Below are 27,251 nucleotides of genomic sequence, written 5' to 3'. Positions count from 1 at the left end.
AGTAGAATAGAACGGAGACCACCGCCCGCTTTGCCATTTATGGGGGGGTCCAAGTAATCATGGACTTGTTACTTATATACTAATTTATCTTCACTATTCTTATTTAAACACATGACTCCATCAATCCTAGTGACTCTTAAGTAGTGTGCACACGATGCGAATCGGGATTGAATCACTCTGCGCCATGTACACATTTGATTTAGACTTCTGTATATAGTACAGGTCTGTACTATATAGTCCTACCTGCACAGTCTATTTTTCTATTCGATTGCGATGCCGCGGGGCCTTGCACGGGGATCATAATGGGATTGAATGCCTTTGATTTCCATTCGGTTTCGATTTCCAATCGGATAAGAAAATAGACAAAATCCAACTGTGTGTACACTACATCATTCTTTCTATGCGCCCCTCTCAGGGCACTGATGCTGCTTTTAGACCGCAAAACTGGCTTTTACCAGGTATTTTAAAACGTTTCTAAAACGTTTCTAAAAACTGGTCTGCCAGCTAAAACCCCTTTCACACCGCATGTCTTTAAAAGGTATTTCAGTGCATGTTTTTGTCCTTGAACCCATTTTAACCCATAGAAAACAGTGGATGAAAAAAAACCCGTCTGAAACGGGTAGGACCCTGCTTTATTACCGCTTAGAAATACCGGTTCAATAGAACCGGTAAATTCACTCTGCACCTTTCAGACTGCACAAATTACCGTTTTAAAACGGTAAAAAAGTCAAAAAAGGGTAAAAAGTGCGGTCTGAAAGGGTCTGTTAATAATGGTCTCTCTTTTTGTTGTGTCATCTTACTGGTTTATTTTACCCACCTGTACTGTCTGCGTGAACCATTTTATACTGTACCATTTGCACCATTGCACTTTCCGTGGGTGGCGCTACTGACTCTTGGTGGCGCCAGATCTTTCAAAGATAACAGTTTATTACTAAAATTATTATTAGTAGTAGTAGTAGTAGTAGTAGTAGTAGTGGTGGTATTATTATTATTATTATTATTATTATTATGTAGTAGTAGTAGTAAAAACACTTTCTAGTTTAACACATTAAGGCATTTCAGATGACAGATAAACAATGCAGATGGGGTACCTTATGTGGCCTGATAACCATAAAATACCATTGCGCTAAAGCTAATGTTTCTGATGTTGGTATTTGTAGGCAGCCGTCTCCATTGCTTTCAACAACAGGATCCATACGAGCAAAGTCCAGGGAAAAGGAAGAGAAGCCAGCTACGGCATCAAGTATGTGTGTAATGATTGTATGCACTCTATCCTGTAAATTACTATACAGTATAAATATAAAAACTTGCATCACCCACTGAAACTCGGACATTGAAACGCGTCCTACCACTTATCATCAGAAGCTGCCTCCCGCCTGCTAGGTCTTTATCCCATCTCTTTACAGATAGTGGGGCAAAGACATAAACTGGAGATAAAGAGGAAGGAGATAAAGCACCAGCCAATCAACTCCCAACTGTCATATTTCAAAAATAGCTGATTGGCTGTTGCGTTATCCCCTTCCACTTTATCTCCAGTTTATCTCTTGACCAGGCTTAATACACCTGCCCCATTGATAGTAATATCGCAGCTGTATTCCAATAACCTATTGCTGATGCAGCTGAGTGATACAGAGGTCACATACGCTACTGACCAGCGGCCGTACCAGAGACCCTGACATGGCCATAGTGATTAGTGATTTTAGCTGTCCATAGTTACTTCATTGGCAGAGACCACAGTTACTTCATTGGCAGTTACTTCATTGGCAGAGACCACAGTTACTTCATTGGCAGAGACCACAGTTACTTCACTGGCAGTTACTTCATTGGCAGAGACCACAGTTACTTCATTGGCAGTTACCCTTTAATAGGAATATCCCTAACTCAGTTAAACACATTTTCGATGGATAAGGCGCTAGATTCCCCTTTCATGATAAGGTCCATATACTGCATGTGCAGGCAAGTTTGTTTGCTACAGTATTATTAACAGTAGCGTAGAATCGCTAGCCCCCGCCAGCCGTCGGAAGGGGGCATGTGAGCATCTCGTGCATGCGCACGAGATGCTCACATGCCCCGTTCCGACGGAGCTTCATGCTGCCGTCTGCCACCTCCCTGGTCCCCATCCCCTCCCCGCACCCCCCCCCCCCTTCCTGACCTTGCCCATCTCCCTGAACCGGAGATGGGCAGGGTCACGCCGCCCAGCTGCCTAGTGACTGGGACACGTGTGCGTGTGAGATGCTTGCGCATCCCATTCTAGCGCTCGCCAGTGGGGACATTCTGGTGAGTGCTGGCAGTGAATGAGAGGGGCTCCATCTGTACATTCACTAAGATGGGAGTTCTGTTGAAGATTGGATGTTGCCCATAGCAACCAATAAGATTCTACTTCTAATTTATTTAGCCCCTTCAAGGAGATAATAGGTAGAATCCCATCTTACTAAATTAACTTCTAATTTCATTAGTAAATAAGGTACTTGTGTATTATCACGGCGCCCGATTTCATCCAAATCGCATCCGATATCGCATCGATTTTCTGCCGATTTTCGGCCATTTCCTGATGATTTGCATGTTATTCCATCCTTGCACACCCCCAGGTACTATGCGATGGTATGCGATGTGATTTTTGGGAAAATGCCCCTGATTGTACAATTAAATATCGCATAGCAACGCATGCCAGCAAGTGGCATGCGATGTGATGTGATTTGCAATGTTAAATGCACCCCCATTGTTAACGCCACCCCCACTATCAACGCCAACCCGAAGCGTAGCGAGCCCGCGAGGGGCGGCGGTACGCGTCCTCCGACCTTTTCATACCCCCACTATCCACGTCGGCGTGGAGTTGATTTTAGATAGTGTGGCGAGCGCAGCGAGCCCCGCGAGGGGACGCAGATTACTTTACATGTATTCCATGTCCGCTCGCCACGCTTCGGGCTCGGTGGCTCGCTGCGCTCGCCACACTGTCTAAAATCATGTCCACGCCGATGTGGATAGTGGGGTATGAAAAGGTCGGAGGACGCGTACCACCGCCCCTCGCGGGCTCGCTACGCTCGCCACGCTTTGGGTTGGCGTTGATAGTGGGGGTGGCGTTAACAATGGTGGTGCATTTAACATTTTAAGCACCCATCAGGGTGATTGTACAATTACAAATCGAATCGCTTCACATGCATCGCATGGCATGCATCACATGCCACTATATTGCATGCGATGCACTACGATGGAAATCGGGGGTGTGCAAGGTGTGCAATAATGGAACAGCATGCAAATTGGCCGGAAAAAGTGAAAAATCGGTCGAAAATCGGCCAAAAATCGGCCTCAAAATCGCATCCGATTTTTCCATGCGATTTGCAGCCAATTTTCAGCCGATTTTCGGCCGATTTCGTGGGCGCCGTGATAATAAACAAGTACCGTAAATAATTCCAAAATGCCCATTGTACTGTACTGTACTTTTCCAGGGTATCAGCTGTAATGTTGCCTGGCATCTGGGGCATTATTGCTTTGTGTTCTGTAGGGGAATAATACTGCTTATTTTGTGCTCTGCTGTCAGACCCTTTGCTGAGATTATGGATTTCACCCCATGTAATCAATTGCTTTTCCATTTTTGCAGCTGCGTCAGTGGATGTGGGAGATTGCATTATAGTGCTGGCAGACAGATCACTTCAGCAGCTGCCACTTGAAGCGCTGGGAATGCTCAGGGAAGACGGTATAAACTCTGTGTCAAGGGACTTTTCACTTCATATATTGTATAAAAGGATTCACAGAGAACAGACAGGTAATGCATACTGCAGAGACTTACGGGGGCTGGTCTCACCACACTGTAACCGTAGCCTGAAATGTGCTGAGGTCCCCATACATAATGCAGAAGAAGGGACAGCCGCACATATTGGTAGATAAATAAACCCCTAAATCTGACATACTTTCTGGGATCACTGCTAGACCGAGTTTAGGGTCTTATTCTGAAATGATCGCTCATCTGCAAAGTTGCAGATGACCGCGAGTAGAAAACCACCACCCAGACAGAAAGAAAACCCGCACTGTGTAAATCTGCAAGGTAGTGAAACTATTGCTATCCGCCATACGCAATTCACGAACCATCGAATGATTTTCCATTAAATATGAGTCGGTACTTGTTTCCTAGCACGGCGCCCCCGATTTTGATCGCAGTACGATTTTAAATTGTACAAGCACCCTGATGGGTGTTAAATGCCCCCCCCCCCCCCCCCCCATTGTCAACGCCACCCCCACTATCAACGCCAACCCGAAGCGTGGCGAGCACAGCGTTATACGCGTCCTCTGACCTTTTCATACCCCCACTATACCCCCACCGCGCCCAAATCGTGGCGAGCGGACGCGGATTACTTTACATGTATTCCGCGTCCCCTCGCGGGGCTCGCTATGCTCGCCACGCTTCGGGCTCAAAAAACTCAACTCCATGCCGACGTGGATAGTGGGGGTATGAAAAGGTCGGAGGACGCATGTGCGGGGGCGGGCAGCTGACATAACCAGATGTCAGCTGACCGCCCATATCACTGCATTTCTTTGCTCATACTGTATGTACGAGTAGTCTGGACCACCCGTACATAGGCGTGTGCCTTTCCCATCATTCGATGAACGGTGACCATCGAAAGATTGGGGAGGTTCCAACTGGCATGCGAATGGATGTTTATGTAAAACTTCCATTCGTGTGCCAGATGAACAAACCCGGCGTACAAAGGGGGGCAGGCATACCACCATTCGCCGGGCGGGGGCTGGCTGACTCGCAAGGGAGAAAATTTGCTACCGAGCGAGTCAACCAGAATAAGACCCACAGTGCGATTTGCGCTATTGATTTTGACTAAATAGTCAAAATCACATAGCACATAGTGCAAATCACACCGTGCGATATTGAATCAGTATCGGCGGGCGCTAAATCGAAGCGTGTGTACATACTGTTCCTTAAGAGTTTGTACATATTTGTTGTCTGTTTCTACTTCTGTACGACAGTCTTGTGGTGCCATGTAAGTAAAAGATGATAATACATTGGATTTATCGGTTATACTGTAATAACACATTGTATACCTATGACAACACAATATTTGACCATAATTATTTATACTCAAAAGTAGGCACCAAACTTACAAAGTGTACCAGTGCCTAGATTTGTGTCCAATACAGAACATTTCGGCGCTATCAGATTTCTGTATTTGACACAGTGGCACGTCATAACTCTTTTTTAGTGATTTATTTGACAAATATCAGCTATTTATACGCTCGGATCGTTCTGGCTATTCATTTATAACTGAAAGCCACGCATCTGAGACAGCGATGACAATACATCACAATGCCGGGATTATCTACATACAATCTGTACCACAAGTTATCTTGTGGAAGTCACAGAAACTGTTTGGAAACAGATCAAAAAGTTGACCTATTCCTCTTCAGATGGACATTCGGATAAAGAGACAGAGCCGTGGCGCTGGTTATTAAAGGCAGGCGTCCGTGAGAAGCATATGTAATTTATCCGGATACGTCTTTTCTCTGTTCCATTTCTCCCTAGATAATATTAAATATTCATGCACATTTCACCTTCCACCTACCTTGTGTTGCAAACACTGCTTCTTAATACAGATGGGTCATGTATATTTCTCCTCTTTAAATAAGGTTCATAATCATGTCAAGGAGAGCACTCATTAGAGATGCTTTCCAATACTGAATGGAGACAACACAATTATTACCTGTACAAGAGATGTGCAGAATATTAATTACAGAGCAGTTACCAATCCAATTCTTGCAGTTTTTCATAATGCCTTACTGCATCCAAGGTAAATATATCCAGCCAATCACACAGAGTAATAGAGAAGCTATAGATAGAAGTGGAATGGACAATGACGATTGTCAAGATACTATACATATAGGCCCTTATTCTGGTTCACTCGCAAAGACAAATTCCTTCTCAAATGGACAAAACCATGTGCACTGCAGGTGGGGAAGATGTAACATGTGCAAAGAGAGTTAGATTTGGGTGAGTTATTTTGTTTCTGTGCAGGGTAAATACTGAATGCTTTATTTTTACACTGCAATATAGATCTCACTTTGAAGTAAAACCCCACCCAAATGTAACTCTCTCTGCACATGTTACATCTGCCCCACCTGCAGTACACGTGGTTTTTGTCCTTTTGAGAAGGAATTTGCCTTTGCGAGTGATCCAGAATAAGGGGCAATGTACACACACACTCACTTCCTCTGGCACTTCAATAAGCTTTGTACCTTGATCCATTATGACGAGAGGCAGATTTATAAACAGCAGAGGTGTGGAGGGTTGCAGTCTGACCCAAAATGCCAACTCGTGGTGAGTGACAGGAGCCAGATGCAGTACTGTAACCATAACGTTCAGCAGCACCCAGCTCCTGTTACAGTGTAGGAGCCGGAAAGTTCAGTCAAACAAGTTTCCACGGACACCTGCATCTCCAGGTGCACCAGTAGGCGCCTCTTGCACACAAGTATAAAATTTATTGAGTAAACATATCATGCGAACATTATTAGTACTGTACAAATCAATAAACACAGAATATACACAAGAAATAAATGTGATAAATGATGAAATAAGGTACTAATGGAACAAATTTATGCCAATAAAATTAAATTAAATTAAATTACAAATAATAGAAAATAAAGAAAAATAAATAAAAATAAAAATAAAAATAAATATAAAAATAAAAATAAAAATTAAAATAGAAAAGACAAGGGGAGGAAAAATTTTTTTGTTTTTTGCGCAAATAAATGTAAAAGTATTATTATTAAAAATGCATGTGCAAAATTAGCAACTGTTTAAAGTGCAATATATAGTTACCAGGTCCTGGTTAATTGGTTTCTTTTCATATGCGCATATGAACCAGGAGATGATGTCCCAATTAAGGGAAATAGGTCACCACCACTTCGTGGGAATGAAGGAAGGTTGTGAAATGGCCCAACAGGGTATTTGTAATCCACAAGGGTAATTTTCCAAAGGGTTGTGAGAAATCAGCAGGATAGATGATATAGCGCTGTAGTCGACACTTGTGTCGATGAGGTCGGCAGCTGTAATCTGGTGTAACAAACTGGTTACTCTGCAACAGATTTGGGTCCGAGATGGTAAGCTGTGCCAATTGCCCTGCGTGCTGTGTTAGTTGTTAGTACAGCGGCTGTGCCGGCCAGACAGCCAAACACAAGCCGCTAAACACTGACGCCGGCAAAAGGCTATGTATCGGTCTCCTGCTCTCCACCAGAGACACGGGGCGGCTGTATGTTTGCAGGGAATTCAGTGTCTGCTGCCGTCTTCCGTTAACAGCCACTGCTGCGCTCGTACGTGATTACCAGGGACCGAGGTCGGGTGAATATAATGAAACTCTGTAATTGAGTATTTACCTCCAGGTCCTCTGGTTCAGATGGCAGCAGCGGGGCTCAGGTCCAAGACGCGTTTCGCCGCACTACGGCAGCTTTTTCAATTGGGGATAAGAGGTGCAGCTATGTGGGCCGGTTTTATACCTTGATTTTGTACACAGGTGTGTGTGGCCAGTTGTCTATGGCTACACAATTAGCAGCTTCATTACGGTGTTTCACTTTAAAGCTCAGCTGCAACAATCATTACAGCTTTCCTATTTTGCTGTTTACTGCACGAATAACAATCAATTCTGTTAACACATGCTTGCATATATAATATATGTATATAATCACAATAAAAATAAAATCGACAAGAGAATATTATATTAGAAAAAATTAGAAAAATTTTCTAATTTTTTCTAATATAATATTCTCTTGTCGATTTTATTTTTATTGTGATTATATACATATATTATATATGCAAGCATGTGTTAACAGAATTGATTGTTATTCGTGCAGTAAACAGCAAAATAAGAAAGCTGTAATGATTGTTGCAGCTGAGCTTTAAAGTGAAACACCGTAATGAAGCTGCTAATTGTGTAGCCATAGACAACTGGCCACACACACCTGTGTACAAAATCAAGGTATAAAACCGGCCCACATAGCTGCACCTCTTATCCCCAATTGAAAAAGCTGCCGTAGTGCGGCGAAACGCGTCTTGGACCTGAGCCCCGCTGCTGCCATCTGAACCAGAGGACCTGGAGGTAAATACTCAATTACAGAGTTTCATTATATTCACCCGACCTCGGTCCCTGGTAATCACGTACGAGCGCAGCAGTGGCTGTTAACGGAAGACGGCAGCAGACACTGAATTCCCTGCAAACATACAGCCGCCCCGTGTCTCTGGTGGAGAGCAGGAGACCGATACATAGCCTTTTGCCGGCGTCAGTGTTTAGCGGCTTGTGTTTGGCTGTCTGGCCGGCACAGCCGCTGTACTAACAACTAACACAGCACGCAGGGCAATTGGCACAGCTTACCATCTCGGACCCAAATCTGTTGCAGAGTAACCAGTTTGTTACACCAGATTACAGCTGCCGACCTCATCGACACAAGTGTCGACTACAGCGCTATATCATCTATCCTGCTGATTTCTCACAACCCTTTGGAAAATTACCCTTGTGGATTACAAATACCCTGTTGGGCCATTTCACAACCTTCCTTCATTCCCACGAAGTGGTGGTGACCTATTTCCCTTAATTGGGACATCATCTCCTGGTTCATATGCGCATATGAAAAGAAACCAATTAACCAGGACCTGGTAACTATATATTGCACTTTAAACAGTTGCTAATTTTGCACATGCATTTTTAATAATAATACTTTTACATTTATTTGCGCAAAAAACAAAAAAAATTTTCCTCCCCTTGTCTTTTCTATTTTAATTTTTATTTTTATTTTTATATTTATTTTTATTTTTATTTTTATTTATTTTTCTTTATTTTCTATTATTTGTAATTTAATTTAATTTAATTTTATTGGCATAAATTTGTTCCATTAGTACCTTATTTCATCATTTATCACATTTATTTCTTGTGTATATTCTGTGTTTATTGATTTGTACAGTACTAATAATGTTCGCATGATATGTTTACTCAATAAATTTTATACTTGTGTGCAAGAGGCGCCTACTGGTATCTCCTTTTTCCTTATAAACTCTTGTTTTTTGGGGGCGGCAACCCCCTACCAGAGGGCAGCCATTTGCACACAGCATACACACATTAACCCATAGCGCTCAGAATCTCTCGCTGTTATCTCCAGGTGCACCGCAGTGATGAAAAAAGGAGGTGGGGATGTGAAGCCACGCCCCTTTTTGTACCTCACACCCCTAGGTGTAGCACTTATGCCATAAATCACAAAAAAAACATATTCATATCAATGATGAATAACACTGAAATGATGATATGTACAGTATATGGTGTTTTTGTGATCAATGGCGCCCGAGTGCCGCTGCTTATATATAGAAGTAAACCCTACTTTAAAATGCATATTTATTTATTGTAAATATTGTTGTTTTATGTTAATGTTTCATAGTAGAGAGCAGTTGTTCCTCATGTTGATAAAGTACGTATACGTCTGGTTATCACAGCAGGATTATTGATGGGATCCCAGTTGTATGTATGCAGAACAATGAGAGTTACTCCTTTGTCTTCTTTATGAAAACAATGTTGTTTCTCTGATCAATTCTGTTATTTGCCATCTTAAGCTGTAAAACCTTTCTATCGATGGTCTGCACTATTCACATTATCCATTAATATTTATACGTGGCGTATTGACGTATAGATATGACTGTCTCTGATGATTGCCTTACAGAAGATAAGGAAGGAAAGAGAGACGTGAAAAGTGCAAAAGAATCCAAAGCGAGAGCAGAACAGAAAAAGAAAGTAAAGGCGGTGAGTGCACGATATGTAATGCCCGCGTACTGTGTAATGGATGCACTTACTGCGCTGACATGTGACACCAAAGTGACGAATGGAGAATCTACGCCCTTTGTTTGTGAACTGTTTCATCAGCTGGCAGTACTTACATTGTCTCAGCAGCTCAGGATGCTGGGAAGAGACGAGGTTTCTCTGTTCATACAGTAAATGACATTTAGAGGAATGTCCCGCTCATTGCCACCCTAGTGTCTGAGGTCATGTCACATGGTACCAAACTTCTCTCTTAAAGGCAGCTTTTAAAGGCATCATTAGTAGTTCAACTTATTTGTGATGTTATGTACACATTGGGGCTACTGCTGGGCTGAATTGCTTGCAGAGCGATTGGTCCATGTTCTTGAAATGTGCATGTTACAGAACCAAACCTGTGCCAAAACATGTAATGCCAAAACGTGTAATGCAGAGTTCTGCAGCCCGACCCAACTCTGCAAATGGTCTGGACATGCCTGTGTTGGCTGTAATGTGCCACCGCAATGCAAAGTTGACGCCCCGCAACACAGAGTCAACACCCCATTGTTGCCCCTGCAGGCTCTTAGACTGAGGTTGATTTTTTTCGCAGTGCAACAGCGGTTTAAGGCCAGTTTTTTTTCGGCGAATCGTCCTGTTTTCACTCCCTGCGGTGAATCTTTTTCACTGGAAAATCTGATTCACCCTATTCAATGTTCACTGTTCTCCGAAAGCGAACAGTGAATGCCGGCCAGTTCTCCGTTTTCGTGCTTGCTGCAATTCGTTGGTGTATTTCAATGGGGTTTTCCATCTCCTGCCTGCCGCTGTCCCCCGGGTTAAAATTAGTCGTCAGGGTCAGTGAGCCCCTGCGGCATTGAATAGGGTGACAGGGAGGGCTGGCAGGGAATGCTCCAGCCCTCCCGAACATGGTGAATGTGCAGCGAATCCTAAACAGGATTCGCTGCACATGCCGATAAATGTCATTGAATACTAGCCTAAGGGGTCAAACAGGCACAGATTGCCAAAAATCAGCAATCTGTGTGGCCTACTGATCTAGGCCCATTATATAACAGAATGTGCTGGTTAGGGGCTTCTCACCTTCTTCCTCGCTCTCACTGGTAGCCACACTGACTCTTGTAATTCCCTCTTCTTACTGGCTGCTGGGGGCTTTTTAATGGGGTGCCTCTCCACTTCTAATATATGGCAACTCTCTTCTCTCCACTTGTTTCATATAGTGGAATCTGCCTCTTCCACCACAAAATTGAACCTGTGTGTCTTCTGCCAGGCACGACAGGAAGGGAGGGTGTGAGAATACATGCCTTTCTCCTAGCTCTCACTGCACATCTCAGGGTATGGTGTATTAGCCCATTATACAGTATAATAAAAAATGATATAGATCTACATAGATCTTAACAGATTTGACGGCAAATAAGAACCACTTGGCCCATCTAGTCTGCCCATCTTATGTGTATTATCTCTCTTGCAGATACCCATCAATCGAGTTCTACCAGCTAACTGCATGCCAGTGGAAACCCATCGTTTCAAATGTATCCTTGTGAAAAATAGTCATTGCTGAGTTATATCTGTTACGATAAGTGTCCGCTTTGGATTCCGTTTTCTGAGTTTATTGTGGTCGCTTGGCACTGTCCGTTGTTGGCATTGTTGTGTGTTAGCATGCTTCCTTACCAATATATGTCAGACATTGTGGATCCTTTCAATGAAATAAAAGAACCAGGTAAGGATTTAATATAACCCCAGTGCCCAGAGGTATGAACACTTGTTCGATAATAATGACTTTACAAAACAATGGCCTTCTACAGCCATCGGTTTAGTCGCTCGCTCTGTCAATGCTGAAAAACCCGCTGTGCACAATGAATTGTATATCAAACGCCGCAATAATTTAATATGGATTTAATAACACCTAATGTTTGTAAATACAAGAAAGAACCTTGCTCCCTCTCTCACTTTATGGTTTATTAAGTATGCTCTTTCTTTCATATAATAGAGAATTAAATGCTAAATATAGGAGAGCTTAGAAACGTAATGTTCTATTCATTTTGTCTCCTTTTCAGAAACACTCAGCCCTGGATATAGATTGAATGAGGTTCTTATAAATTACAGGCAGCAATTTACAGCTCATTGGGAAGGAATTATAGGAAGTTCTCGTGTGCCCAGGTTTGTTTCCAATTGAGGATATTGCAATTGGCTTTTTAGTGTCAATAAAAGCAAGTCGATGTGGTTTATTGTTATCTTTTAATTATATTTAAGCTACTGTTTTATTGGCGTTTGTAAGTCAATATTGTACAGTTTTAGCTGCAATGCTAGGTGATGTTAAAGAGGCATGGACGGGTTGGTTTTAGCTGTCTAACCCTAAATAAAATCTTAATTTGATAATGTTTTTATTAAGTAAATGTTGACCAATTGCAACCAATACATTTTCTGTGTTCAGGGTTTACAAGATATTAATATCACCTATTTGCTAGCCCTGTATGAATTTATTTATACAGTATGAACAGTTTATTTTTCCAATACTGCGGAACTTGCAGAACACACTGGTCATACAGATTTATGTCAAATTTTATTTATCATTAAACCTCAGATACAAGTTGACTGTTATACAGTATGTAAAATATTCCAGAACTACTCACATATTTAGGATGATTTTTTGAAAATACCTCTAAGGGGCTTATTTATTATTAAAAATATTTATGGGTTCCTCCTCGTAAACACACATTTTCAGATAGCAACTGAAAATCTTTACTATGGCCCTTATTCTAGTTGAATCGGACGGATGGGTATTTTGGACGGGCACCGAGTGTTATTAGCCCCGCCTACCGTACGGATTGCTCACACCGTCCGACTGCGGTAAGACGCCGAGCGAATGGACCACGAGTGGATGTTTCATGCGAACACCTCCCCCATCTGTGGGAACCTCCCCATTCTCCGATGGACCGAGCGGTCAGGCAGCACCGAATGTTCCAGACCACTCGCACATTTTTTCGTATGAAAGCAAGGATATGGGTGGGTAGCTGACATCCGGCTATGTCAGCTGTCCGCCCCCCCCTCACATTCTTCATGGCCGGATTACCATATGTACGCCCAGCGTTTTCATTGGAACGCCCATGAAACGCGGGGCGTACGCATATGGTAATGTGCCCAAACAGCCCTTCACGCCCCTCTCCTCCCCCTGCTCGGATGGTTCCGACCGACCGTTTTCTGCACGGAACTCACACCGCGTTCGGATGTGCGAGGCGTTCGCACATGCGCAGAAATGCTTTTGCACATGCGCAAACACCAAACATCGGCCGTCCGACCGAACACGCAGCCATCTGACTCAATCAGAATAAGGGCCAATATTCCTACTGCAGTGGCTCCCAAATGTTCTTGATTTATGGCACCCTAGAGTATCAGCATCCTAAAGTATCACCCCTAGGCCAAATGTTTATTATTGATCAATTCAAATATATAGCCTATTTGTTCTTACTTCACGATCCAAGTGGGCATAGAGGAAGAATACAATAGTGTGCCGAGCAAAGCAAGTGCCGCGTTACACTTAAACCAGGAATGTACAAACTATGGCCCCTTCAGCTGTTGTCAAACTACACATCCCAGCATGCCTTGCTATAGTTTTAGCATACCCTAATAGCAAAACTGTGGCAAGGCATGCTGGGACTTTTAGTTTCACAACAGCTGGAGGGCCACAGTTTGGACATGCCTGAATTAAATGGTGTCCATATTAGCAGATTTCAACATAGACACCACGAACATTTGAAAAACTCATGTCCACCTTTTCCTGTGTTGACTATTTTCATAGCGACCTTTTGCTTGTGTCAACCTTTTGTCAATGGCAACCTAAGCCTTGTCGAACTTTTTTGGTGTGTCGACCTATTCGCTGTCGACCAATAGTGGTTGACCTATAGACTGTCGATCATTGACATCCGTGCTCAAACACCTGAGTATCACTATACTCCCAATGCCATATATAGGGCCGTATTCAATGAGAATATTGACGGCGTGCAGCGAATCCTGTTTAGGATTCGCTGCACACTCGTCACTGCCCGCTGTGTTCCGGAGCCTCGCTGTCCCCCCTATTCAACGTCGCAGGGGCTCGCTGCCCCTGACGGCGAGTGTGAACCCCGCAGGGAGCCTGAGGACGGTGGCAGGCAGGGAGATGGAAGTCTCCCTGCCTGCCCCAGAACGTATGTGGGGGGGAGGTGGGCTCCCCGTGAGCCAGGCAGCACAGGCTGCCCCCCCCCCCCGGGAGAGCCAACAGGGGACCAGGTATTCACTGCACCTGATCGTGCATATGTAATGATCGGGAGCAGTGAATAAATTAATAAGTAATGAGTGGCTTTCTGCTCCCGGCCCCCTGCTGGCTGCTCAGTGTAAAAAAAATATATATTTTTTTAAATTAAATATATATTCATGTGCTATAAGCACATGAATTAAAATAGCATGCCCCTTCTCAGAATAAAATTCCTGATTTTTTGACACCAAATGTAAAAAAACAACAACTTCACCATGAAAAGATGGCGATTTGCTACACGGTGTGGGACGGCGAAAATCACTTAGAAAGACGGCGAGAAGTGCACATTGAATAGGGTGATTTGCTTTCTGACCCAAAAAATCACCTTCCAACGCGAAAATAGCACAAATTCGCAGTGAAACAAGGCAAATTATCCTCATTGAATACTGCCCATAGACCAGGGGTGTCAAACTCAAATTCATCGGGGGCCGCATCAGCAGTTTGGTCACCCTCAAAGGGCAGGTTGTATCTGTAGGTCCCCCTGTATAATTATAATGCCATGACACCACAGGCTGCTCCCCCTGTATAATATAAAATGAATGCCATGACACCACAGGCTGCTCCCCCTGTATAATATTAATGCCATGACACCACAGACTGCTCCCCCTGTATAATATAATAAAAGTAATGCCATGACACATAAATGATTATACAGGAGGAGCAGCCTGTGGTGTCATGGCATTATTATTATTATACACGGGGACACCTCAGGAAACAGCAGTATTATATTTTTTTTATTGTGAGTGTGATCCTCATCCTCACTTACTGTTTCTTCGTCTGTCCTGCAGCTGCTGCGGCTTCCAGCTTTTCTTCACTGCTTGCTGCGGCCACACTGTCCCCGACTCCCGGTCCAGCTTCCCTGCCTGCTCCTACTTCTCTACAGACGCATGGGCGGGCGGCGTCATCGTCATGACATCCCCACCCAGTGTCTGTCACTGCCGGGCATCAGAGGGAACAGGCGGCCGGGCCCTCCTCCATGTAGCCGTGGAGGCCGGCGGCCATGTTTCTGTAGCCGCATACATATGTGCCTACAGGAACATGGCCGCCGACAGTGGAGGAACAGGTAAGGCGGCCGCGGTGGGGTGGGTGAGAGGAGGTGGCCTAGGCAGGAGCTGGGACACACTGCCCTGCGTGCTATCTCCTCGCGCGGGCCACATGACGAGTTTTGGCGGGCCGGATTTGGCCCGCGGGCCTTGTGTTTGACACCCGTGCCATAGACTGTTAGCACTGCAGGATGGGAATGAACATATCCCAGTCTGTCTGTTTTCCAGCCACGCAGAATGGGAAGACCTGATGACTGACTGCAGTGCATTCATTTTCTATGGGAGCGAGAGACTCTTGGCTCATATACTGTTGGACAAAATTGTTGCTATGGATTTTACAGGTGAGCATAAAAATAAAAATCCTAATTACTGCATAAACTGTGGTATAACGAGGGTAATCAACAACTACCAGCTGTAACATTTTTAGGAGGTTTGCTTTGATGTCAACAACAAGATACTTAGACATTATGTACAAAATCCTTTGTGAGAAAAGGCAATATAAATGGTAATTAGGTGACCGATGCTAATTGGTTTGAAGAGGAATTAGCGCTTCTACTGTTCATTAGCTCTTCCCCTGCTCCACTGATGCAAGGCCACGTTTACCTGTTGTGTATACACACATGAGATAAACCCGTATGACCACTGCTGCCCTATGGCGTAAATGACGTCAACGGACATTAGGTACGAGTTACATGCAGAAGATATTGGCAGCTGTCATAAGGATGATTGATTACTATTTTCAATAGACTTTTGATTTGTAAGATACCATTTTGCTAATTGTTAGATTATCCTTGTTTTATATATTATTTCTATTGATATTTCATTCTATTATTATTTCTTTATCAACCCCTTCAGTGGCAATCCCGAGAATTTTCCGGGCTGTGCCTCAGTGCCCAGTCTGGCAAACCCGGAAAATACGCGGGATTGCCACTGTTTAGGGCTCCCTCCGCCGCGCCTCCTTCCCTCCGCCGCGCCTCCTTCCCTCCGCCGCGCCTCCTCCTCAGCCCTCCTCTCCGGGTTTATGACAAGCCGGGTGCCGGGGCGCAGGTCCAGGCAGCGGCTGATTGACATTTCAGCGGCGACATTCCAGGGAGGCAGTGGTGGGTTTTTTTAAGGGAGCGCTCCCCATAAAAAAAAAAAAACACCACTGGAGGGGTTAAATCTGTAGCACATTTCTAGCTGCTATTTTGCTACATTTCATGCTAGTTTGTGAAGTACAGTTGTGCAGCTCCTGGTGCAGAAAGGTTTTAGAACTAGAAGTATCTCTGTATGGAAAATACTCATAGTTTACACCAGGGGTGGCCAAACCGGTCCTCAAGATCTACCAACAGTTTGAGACAGGCAGCCTGTGGATCTATAGTGGGAATGAATGCAGCATGTTTGAAAATGTGATGACTACAGCTGTGCACCAGCCAGGTGGTCTGGGGAATGTGACCATTAGTAATGACTACAGCTGTGCACCAGTTAGGTGATTTGGGAAACATGGACCATTGGTAGATCTGTAGGACCCGTTTGGCCACCGCTGCCTAAAGCTTGCTGGTTGGAACAAAAATCTGGTAATATCTCACTGTTTTTGTCAGGTTTCCAGCATTTTGAAGCAAATGGTCAACTGTAATTTTCTCCCATAAATTACCAGATTTTTTTTCCAAAAAGCCAGATCGGACAAAAAAATCTTTAGGCGCATGGCCAGCTTTACACAATACAGGTTGAGTATCCCGTATCCATGTATCCATTATCCGAATTACCCCCTAACCCTCTTTTCATACTTACCAATTCTCAGGGTGTCCACAGCAGGCCTCCGGCATCTTCTCCAGGGCCTCCAGCGGTCCCAGGAATGCATTGCGCGAGTGTGTGCGCGCGCGCCGGTGACGTCACCGGTGCGCGCGCACACCCGCGCAATGCATTCCTGGGCCTGCTGGAGACCCAGAGAAGATGCCGGAGGCCTGCTGTGGACGCCTGGGGACTGCGTGGACGCCGAGGGACCACCGGACACCATCAGGGGACAGGTAAGTAAGCCTAAAAAAAATTGGTACTTGTTTCCTAGCACGGCCACACCGATTTACATCGGGGTGGTCGTGTCGGAAAAATCGATTTGGTCGCATGCGATGCGATCGACGCGACCGACCGATTTTCGACCCGATTTTTTCATTGAATGAAATGTAAATCGGGTCCCTGGGACCCGATTTTACATTGGATTCAATGTAAAATATTCCCAAACCCCCCAAATTTAACGGCGTAAACCACCACCCCACGATAGACGCCAACCCGAAGCGTGGCGAGCGCAGCGGTGCGCGTCCTCCGACCTTTTCATTCCCCTACTATCCACGTCGGCGTGGAGTTGAGAATAGAATAGTGTGGCGAGCGCAGCGAGCCACCGAGCCCGAAGCGTGGCGAGCGCAGCGAGCCCCGCGAGGGGACGCGTATACCTGTGAAGTTATGCGCGTCCCCTCACGGGGCTCGCTGCGCTCGCCACGCTTCGGGCTCGGTGGCTCGCTGCGCTCGCCACACTATTCTATTCTCAACTCCACGCCGACGTGGATAATAGGGGAATGAAAAGGTCGTAGGACGCGCACCGCCGCCCCTCGTGGGCTCGCTGCGCTCGCCACGCTTCGGGTTGGCGTCTATCATGGGGTGACGACGGGGACATCTATAATGTGAAATGGGTCATATTGGGCCATTTCACATTTTTCACATTTTCTCACGATTTCAATGTTAAAAAATATTTTAACATTGAAGCCTATGGAAAAATCGGGGGCACCGCGTCGGGATCAATGTTAATGGTCCCGACCGACGCGATGCCCCCGATATTTTACCTTTCCCGACACGATTTCAATGTTAAAATATTTTTTAACATTGAAGCCTATGTAAAAATCGGGGGCATCGCGTCGGTCGCGTCGGGACCAATGTTAAAGGTCCCGACCGACGCGATGCCCCCGATATTGTGTCCTAGCCGGCAAAATGGACCTGATTTCAAAGGAAATCGGGTCCATCGTATGGATCGTGTACCTTAACTTAAAGGTACACGATCCATAAGATTGTGGCCGTGCTAGGAAACAAGTACCAAAAAATTATTCTAAAAATCGAAAAAATCCCCTATCCGGAATGCTCGTGGTCCCGAGCATTTCGGATAAGGGATACTCAACCTGTATCAGAATAATAGACAGTCAGTACTACTTCCACCTTCTCAAGCATTGATAAATCTCCCTCTAAAGGCTGAGTAATAAATCTTACTGAGCTACACAGATAGGTTCTATCAACTTCTGCTGGTTATTTCCAATAATAGCAATTCATCCAATGTGTGTGAGATGTGTATAGCACATGAGAAGTGTCTCACACATTTTATGTCTCTGATTCAATTTCACAAAAGGGAAATTTAAAAAATGAAAATTCCAAAAACACGATGGAAAACAAAATTAACCATTGTGCATTTGTAAGGAATTAAGATAGTAAACTCCCCAGGGCAGGGACTGATGTGAATGGCCAAATATTATCTATAAAGTCCTGTGGAATGTGCGTGCTTGCCCTATATAAATATTAATAATACCCCTTTTCCACTTGCAAAAATATCCCGGGTTTTTGCACGTGAACGCGCATCATCCCGGGATTTAGTGCAGTGTGAAAGGGTCTTCCCGTGTTCAGCATTCCGGGATCTCTACCCAGGTCCTGACCTGGGTAGGACCCGGAATCGACACGGGATGCCGTCAGTGTGAATGGTCCCGATCGGCTACACGGGACTTTACGCTACCGCTATCGGGGAAGCCGCTTCCAGCAAGAAGCTGCCGACCTGCTGCAGGCTCCCCCGAGTACCCGCAGCCCTGCCCCGCGTACCCGCTGCACCCCGGCCAGGAGCAGGTTCCCCGGGGACTACTCGCTGGAGCCGCTCGCCTACCACCCCTACCCGGCGGATGGCTCACAGAAGGCGGCCTCCGCCTCTTCCTCCCCCGGGGGGGGACGAGAGCAAAACTTCCCAGAGATCGCACAGAAGTGACGGGAGAGTTCTCCCCCCACTCCCACTACAGCGACTCGGACGAGGCCAGCATAGGGGAAGTGCGTCCAGGGCACAGGCAGAGTGCAGCCCCCCGGTGTCTATTGGATCCACTTGCACTCCCGGGTCATACCCGGGAATGTGTGAATGGGGCTGTCCCGGGTCGATCCCGGGTCTGAATGCAATGTGAAAGGATACATTCCCGGGTAGTGTCCCGGGAAGCATCCTGGAACACATTCCCGGGTATAACCCGGGACTGCAAGTGGAAAAGGGGTATAAATGGCAAGTACCATAGATATCTAGCTCTAGAATTCTGATTGTGAAAACCCTAAATTTGCTGTAAGAGCGGGTTACCTTTGGATTATCTGTTCCAGAATGCCAGCTGATGATTCTTCTAGATCAGGTGCGGACGAGTCATAGTTTTTCAAGACAGTCAACGATTGATGTACAAAGAAGGTAAATCAGTGGTTTTGCTATTGTCACTCTAAAGGGCTAACCCCTCTCGCTCATTTTCTGCTCGAAGCCTGAGGAAGGGCAAATAGACCAACCAAACCGAACCAAAGTCCAAAGCAAAAACACTTGAGGGTGGTTTTGCAAAAACCAAACCACTATGATGAATTAGTACCAAAACACAAGGGTTTGTGTAAAAAGGTAATGCAGGGCTGCCTTAGGAGGAGGGGCACAGGGGGTACCTTGAAATGGGCTCTTTTATGTGTTTTGTCTGTATCTCATCCACTGTACTGTTCTGCAGAAATATAAGCTCTTACCTGTCAGTCATTTCTATGGCACAAGTTTCAGCTCCGCCTACCCTTTCACAGTGTTTCAATTGGCTAAAACATGCAATACTGTAACTAAATAATAGCCAATAGGGTGGTGCTCACAGCTTGCCATTTAAAGGGACATTTTATATGGAATCCCTGACAATTGCAGCAGTGTGGACATTCATTACTATTATTATTATTATTATTATTATTACTACTAAATTGTTCTATATTGAAGGCTGTAATAGTTTTGGACTCCTAAGATGCTCTAGTAAGACATAAGGCTGGCAGGGGGATTGATTTGGGTCTCATTTTCAATTCTGGAAATGTGATTTCTGTTTTAAGCACAATCGGAAGTATGAATATGTTCCTGAAATCACTTTTTTGTTGTTGTATTGTTCAGGAAATCTTGCTTGTTATTGGAAAGACCAGTGGAAACAGCCCTGCTGCTGAGTGTGGCAGGTGTCCGCTGTATAATGCAGAATCTGTGGCACACAACCTTAGAGCACAATGCTAAGAGGCTGGACTTCATCTCAGAATGTAAGTATCGGTGTAGTAAGCTCAGTAGGACTAATTCAGAGCTGGAAGCAGTACCTATGTCAGACTTGCCTACCCTCCCGAAATGGCTGGGAGGGTCCCGCAAATCGAGTCAGCCCCCCGGTAAGGTGGGCAAGTCTCCCGCATTTTCCCTACAGCCCCGGCTCCCCCCTTCCCCGTGGTTTAAAGCTCCGAATTTTGCGGGTCCGCGGGGAGGGGCTAAAATGACGCGATTCACGTCATTTTAGCCCCGCCCACCATCCACGGACCTGCAAATTGATGCTGCTGCCGGTCATGGGGGCGGGGTTTAGTGACATAAGCCCCGCCCCCACAACGTAGCCTCTTCCCGCCCCGCTTTTACTCCTCTCCGGGCTTCTCCCGGATAGGAGTTTTAAAAAGTCGGCAAGTATGACCTATGTCCGCTATTGCATATGCACAAAACATCCAGAAAACATTTACTGCGCACATGCAAACCAAGGTGGGCAATGGCAGTCATGTTTTGGCATGCCACTGCGATCTTTTGCAGCACTGCGGGCAAAAGGAAGACTCTGCATCAGACAGGAGCTTCTTGAGGAATCAATGGCGCTTCAATGGTGGAGTTTATGATCTCTCAACCATGTCCGCATTTATTGCTGTCTAAATAGTCATATTGGGGGGGAATCCAAATGTTTTATCACTCCCTATCTCCCATCTAAAGTGAAGGAAAATCAGGCGGCAATATTAAAATGGTGATTTATAGCAAGGCTATCGCACTCAAAACTAATAGGGAAGGTTCTGTTTGGGTGCGCATACGGGTGTCTCTTCTCATCTTCTAGCTTTCTACCCCCTGGGGTAGCGAGCAGAAATTACTTGTGCACACCTGTCGGCAGGAACATTTGAATACAGCCGTGCGCACATGCACCCAACATTTTCATTCCCCCCATAATGTTTTTCTGCTGTTACCACTGACATACATGTATTTGCCATTCTACCAGAATACAGAATATGTAACCTGTTACTATGGGGTAGATGCATGAAGTAGTGATAAGGGAGGAGACGTGAAAAAGGGCCTGGTACTTTATCATCAGCCAATCAGCTCCTGACTGTTAAGTTATACCCCTTTCACACCAGAAGCAAATTACCGGGTTAAAGCTTTTCAACCCAGGAATTTGCGTAAGCAGTGATAAGGGAGGAGACGTGATAAAGTGCCTTTCACACCGCCACACCCAGCAATTACCCGACATTTTTGAGTGCTACAGTAGGTCATCTTGCCAGGTGCAGCCTGACCCCAATTCACACCAGCAAATTACCAGGTTAAAGCTTTTCAACCTGGGAATTTGCTGAAAAACCCAGGTTTTTCTTTGGTGTGACAGGGTCAACCTGGGTTTTAAATCCCGGCTCACAGACTCTGGTCAAGAGCAGGGTCAGCAACCCTGAATTTAAGACTCAGGTTTACCTTTTCACACCAAATTCCCGTGCTGAAAAACTTTAACCTGGAAATTTGCTGATGGTGTGACTTGGGGTCAGGCTGCACCTGGCAAAATGACTAGCACTCAAAAATGACAGGTAATTGCTGGGTGGCCGGTGTGAAAGGGGTATTACAGGCTGGGTTTAAAAAAAGGAACAGTTAGGCGCTGATTGGCCAGTGATAAAGTACCAGGCACTTTATCACTTCTCCCTTATCACTGCTTCATACATCTACCCCTGTATGTCATAAGGCCCCCATACACTAGCCGATTTTGGTCAGATTTCAGCCAGATCAGTCGGATCTGGCCGAAATCGGACCAAAATCGGCTAGTTTTGATGTCCCCTCAGATCCGATGCGCGGTCCCGTGCGCATCGGATCTGCGTCGGGTGGTCGGACCTGCTGCACGTCCGACCACCTGACTTGGAACGGGAAGCGGTCATCTATTAGAATGAACTTAGGTCTACAGTCATTAGGTCGACCCCACTAGGTCGACTGGCAGGAAGGTCGACCTGACTTAAGGTCGACATGGGCCAAGGTCGACATGACTTAAGGTCGAATTTGCATAAAGGTCGACATGAGGAAGGTCGACTGGTCATAAGGTCGACATGGGTTTTTTACTGGTTTTTGAGCCGACATGTGCCGACAGGCGGTATTTCATGCCCTACCATCCACTAGGGCATGGTGGGAGAATAAAATAGTGTGCCGAGCGCAGCGAGGCACCGTGCCCGAAGCATTGCGAGCGAAGCGAGCGATGCGAGGGTCCGATTCTCATTGCCAACTGTGTCCATGTCGACTGTGTCGACATTCGGATAAAAAACAGTGAAAAACCCATGTCGACCTTATGACCAGTCGACCTTCCTCATGTCGACCTTTATGCAAATTCGACCTTAAGTCATGTCGACCTTGGCCCATGTCGACCTTAACTCAGGTCGACCTTCCTGCCAGTCGACCTAGTGGGGTCGACCTAATGACTGTAGACCTAAATGCAGTCTGACGAATGATCCCATTCCCTTGGAACCTAGTGGGGCGGCGCGGCGGTGGAGGGAGCAGGGGGGGGGCTGGGGACGCTGCGGGGGACACAGGCGGCATAGAGCCGGGCAGGGGGAGCCGGCGGGAGCTGTCAGTACTGAAAAAAAAAAGCCCATACAATGAATGGGCGGCCTGTGATTGGCTGAGCGCTCTCTCAGCCAGTCAGCAATTGGCTGAAAGAGCGCTCAGCCAATCACAGGCTGCCCATTCATTGTATAGGCTTTTTTTTTCTAGCACTGACAGCTCCCGGCTCTATGCCGCCTGTGTCCCCCGCAGCGTCCCCAGCCCCCCTTGCTCCCACCAGCAGCCCTGCTCTGTAGCCCCCCCCCTGCTCCCCGGGTTTTTTACATGTGATAAATCGAGTCGATTTATCACATGTAAAAAATGGCACATCAAGTGCCAATTTAATCAAGCTCCCCCGGGGAGCAGCCGGGGAAGCTCAGGGGGAAGTCGGGAGCGACTTGTCCTAAGGACAAGTCGCCGTAGTGTATGGGGGCCTTTAAGCTATGGGTATTCTATGCTGATATTATGAGTTCTAGCTGGCAGGGCTGGTTCTAAGCTATATCTCTACAACGTGCACAGCAGTCAATCCGATATTTCCTTTCACTAGACTGACTGCAATACACAGATAGAAGCAGACATTGCTGTTGGAACACCACCATTACTTGTTGCATTTTCTTGAACTATTGTGTTCATATTTTACATGTCAAATTCTTTGTGTAACTTTGTAGATCTGTTAGCACTTGGCAGGACAACTGGGCAAACAGTACATAGCCAGCGGAAAACCGGCACTAGCTCGGGCATGGCTGTGAAGGGTAAGTGTTAGCGCTTGGCACAGGACTGCTTGGTCACACACACATGGAGAACCGCCTTTCTATTACCCTATTCATTTATTCTGACTTTTCTATTCTTTGTTGCTACTGTAGTTATCTGTTGTTGTTTTTTCAAGTCATTATTGAATAGGAATTACTGTCAGGTTAGTATAATTGTGCTAATACACAGAGCTCACCTGTGCGCAGGCATTTATGTCCAACTAGTGTGGATTGTAATCTCAGTGCTGGTGGCTGCGCGCTCCCAAACAGAGCAACACTTGAGTTGCTCGATCGGGCGCCACCTGGTGGCCTCCATCACACAACACACTTGAATTCCCCCCATAGAGGTAAGAAGTGTTAGCCTTTTATTATACTGTATAGGCTATAATACAGGATTGCTGCTATTGCTCTTGTATTACTAATTAAATGTGTATACATGAGCATGATGGCTATACCGAGACAGTATTTGAGAATGGGTAACATTCTATCTATCTATCTATCTATCTATCTATCTATTTATCTAAAGATAGGGGGCTAAATGTAACAGTGACTATGCAGCAAACTGGTTTTGCCTTATAAATGTATTTACCCTGCACAGAAACAAAATAACTCGTCCAAATCTAACTCTCTCTGCACATGTTACATCTGCCCCACCTGCAGTGCACATGGTTTTGTCCATTAGTTTAAAAAGCACCTTTACACTCAGGTCTGAATAAGGCCCAAAGTCCCTCACCTTTGACAGCTTGCAGGCTATGACATTCAGCCCAACATCTGTGCATTTACTTATGAAAGATATAGGAGGCTTTTCTGCATTTAACCCCTTCCCGACACATGACGTATATATACGTCATGTGTCGGTTGCGGGGGAATCAAGCCAGCTCACGGAGTGAGCTGGCTTGAAAGAGAGCAGGTAATGGCTGTATATTACAGCCAGGTACCTGCTCTCACGGCCACGAGCGGCGAGTTCGCCGATCGTGGCCGTTTAACCCTTTAAGCACCGCGGGCAAAGCGCCCGCAGTGCTTAAATAGCTGATCGGAGGGGGGGCGCCCCCCTCCGGCGCCGATCGGGGCCCCCCGCGGCGAGATCGGAGGGTGCCGATCGGTTGCCATGGCAGCCAGGGGTCTAATGTAGACCCCTGTGCTGGCCATGTCAGCATACCTATTACATCCTGCCTGAGGCAGGATGTAATAGGAAGTGCTGAAAATCACTATGTTCAGCCATAGAGCTCTATGGCTGAACCTAGTACAGGCGATCGCGCCCCCTAGTGGTCAAGTACACTAGGGGGCCTTGTAGTAAAAGTAAAAAAAAAAAAAAAATAAAGTAAAAAAAAATAAATAAATAAATAAATATTAAAAGTTCAAATCACCCCCCTTTCCCCATTTCACAAATAAAAATAAATAAAAAATAAAAAAAATACACATATTTGGTATCGCCGCATTCCTAAAAGTCCGATCTATTAAAATATAACATTAGTTATCCCGCACGGTTAAAGGCGTAAACGGAAAATAATTCCCAACGCCAAAACTACGTTTTTTTGGTCGCATCGCCTACCCAAAAAAATGTAACTAAAAGAGATCAGAAAGTCGCACATATCCCATAATGGTATTAATTAAAAAGTACACTTCAGCCCGCAAAAAATGAGCCCTCACCAGGTCCGTAGGTGGAAAAATAAAAAAGTTATAAGCCGCAGAACATGGCGACGCGACGCAAATTAGAAAAACCGTAAAATTTTCAATTTTTTTTTTTTTAGTGCTAAAACGTAACGAAAACTATATAAGTTTGGTATCACCAGAATCGTAACGACCCATAGAATAAAGATAACCCATCATTTTAAACGAACTATGAACTCCAAAAAAAACGTAACCAGCGCAAAATTGTGGAATGGCGTTTTTTTTTTTTTTTACCCCACATTGAATTATTTCCTGATTACCCAGAATATTATACGGTATAGTAAATGGTACCATTAAAAAGTACAACTTGTCCCGCAAAAAAAAAGCCCTCATGTGTCTATATAGCCGGAAAATTAAAAAAGTTACGCTTATTTGAACGCAAGGAGGAAAAAAAAAAAAAATTAACAAAAAAGGCCTCGTCGGGAAGGGGTTAATGGGAGTGGGTTGCGCCGCCTGTGTTATCTTAATGCTCTTTTATCATTTGTGCTACAATTGTTTCCTTTGTATTTTGCCCTAGAAGGAGATATTTCAGAGGATGGACATGGAGAAACTAAACCGAGTCCCCAGGGTGCAAGGCTTCCTACCAGAGACCCCTCCTTATTCGGCTACACACTGTACGGCCTGCCCAATTTGGTTGTTATGTGATTTCATTTGTTGTAGCACTGCATTGTGATTAAATCAATATATTAAGTGTGGCTAATCCTTATATTCAAATGAACGTTACTTTTATAACTGAAAATGGTCCTTGTGATAATTAAAGACCCAGAAATCATGAAGGCTGTGCAGATTCTGCGTCCTGCCACCACTTAACACTTTATTTATAGAAGTGTACTAAATTGGGCATGCTAAAACAATTAGATTCTACTTCAACACATACGGTTTCTGACAATGCTTTAGGACCATGTATGGGTTATTAATTGGAACAGAACGCAGTGTCCTGACGCCAACTATTTGGCTTTTTATCTGTAAGAAATATTGCCCACAAATTGCTTTAAATGTGTTTAATGTTCTTTCTCTCATAAGCAAAATAACAACATTTTATGAAAGACGATCATACTTTCAGGATCATAAAAAGAGTAACGGGGGGGGAATTTACTAAAGCTTCTAAAAATGAAAAGAGCTCATCACATCCAATCAGATAATGTCTATTATTTTCTAGGATTCAATAGAAACATTATATACAGTAATTAATTCATTTTCAATTGCGGCTGATTAAATCATTTTGTGGCCACGATTTGAAGAACACCAGGGGACAAATGTAATTAGGTGCTTTTTTTATGACAAAGTCAGAAATCGCTAGTGATTTCTGGCAATTTAGTAACGGGAATTTGCAATTTCTTTTTTGTAACGGGAATGTGCGATTTTTTTTGTAACGGGAATGTTTGTTTTTGTCAGGAACGGGATTGTGCAGTGTATTGTAAAATAAAAAACAAGGATGGGGACCCAAAATATGGGGGGGTCCCCCCACATTTAGAAAACAAGCACCAGGCTCTTAGAGCAGGGATTCACCCATATTTTGGAACCAGTATCGGGCTCCAACAGCCATCGGTGTCATGCCACAGCTGGGGGGAAACAATGCGCAAGGTCCTCTGCCTGAAACATGAATACCCTGGCTGGTCAGACCTGCTGGTCAGACCTGGGCAGGGTACCTGGGGGAGTTTGGGCACCCCAATAAATGGGTCCCCCCAGGCTGAAGCCCGGGGCTGTCCCCGGTATCACTGGGCGGTGGATGCCAGGCTGATAATTTTGTTGTAAAAAATAGAATAAACATTTAACATTGGGTTGTGTTGTGGAATAACAAGACCCAGCAAGCCTCCCCCCACATGCAGGGACTTGGATAACCACAAGTCCCAGCATTAAATGGGCCGCTGGAATTTGTAGTCCCACTTCATA

The 27,251-nt window shown here is 45.1% G+C and overlaps 1 protein-coding gene across 5 annotated transcripts in view; it reads left to right on the top strand.

The window, feature by feature from the left end:
- Positions 1-26,751, top strand: part of CFAP46 (cilia and flagella associated protein 46) — a 211,128-nt gene extending 184,377 nt beyond the window's left edge. For 3 of the 5 annotated variants that reach the window (XM_083149295.1, XM_083149296.1, XM_083149299.1), the window contains 11 exons: positions 1,161-1,243; positions 3,599-3,763; positions 9,700-9,779; positions 11,254-11,314; positions 11,467-11,502; positions 11,840-11,942; positions 15,345-15,457; positions 19,476-19,557; positions 20,266-20,402; positions 23,607-23,690; positions 25,876-26,751. In XM_083149295.1, the coding sequence (XP_083005421.1) occupies positions 1,161-1,243; positions 3,599-3,763; positions 9,700-9,779; positions 11,254-11,314; positions 11,467-11,502; positions 11,840-11,942; positions 15,345-15,457; positions 19,476-19,557; positions 20,266-20,402; positions 23,607-23,690; positions 25,876-26,003 (1,072 nt within the window). In that variant the 3' untranslated portion in view covers positions 26,004-26,751. The remainder of the gene's footprint in view (positions 1-1,160; positions 1,244-3,598; positions 3,764-9,699; positions 9,780-11,253; positions 11,315-11,466; positions 11,503-11,839; positions 11,943-15,344; positions 15,458-19,475; positions 19,558-20,265; positions 20,403-23,606; positions 23,691-25,875) is intronic. The other 2 variants (XM_083149297.1, XM_083149298.1) reach the window with 2 other exon arrangements.
- Positions 26,752-27,251: the final 500 nt, after the last annotated feature.

This window comes from Crinia signifera, chromosome 6, assembly GCF_055691185.1.
Source record: "Crinia signifera chromosome 6, ASM5569118v1, whole genome shotgun sequence".
Lineage (NCBI taxonomy): Eukaryota > Metazoa > Chordata > Amphibia > Anura > Myobatrachidae > Crinia > Crinia signifera.
Note: the sequence above shows the minus strand (reverse complement) of the source record. Positions and strands in the feature narration are given on the sequence as shown.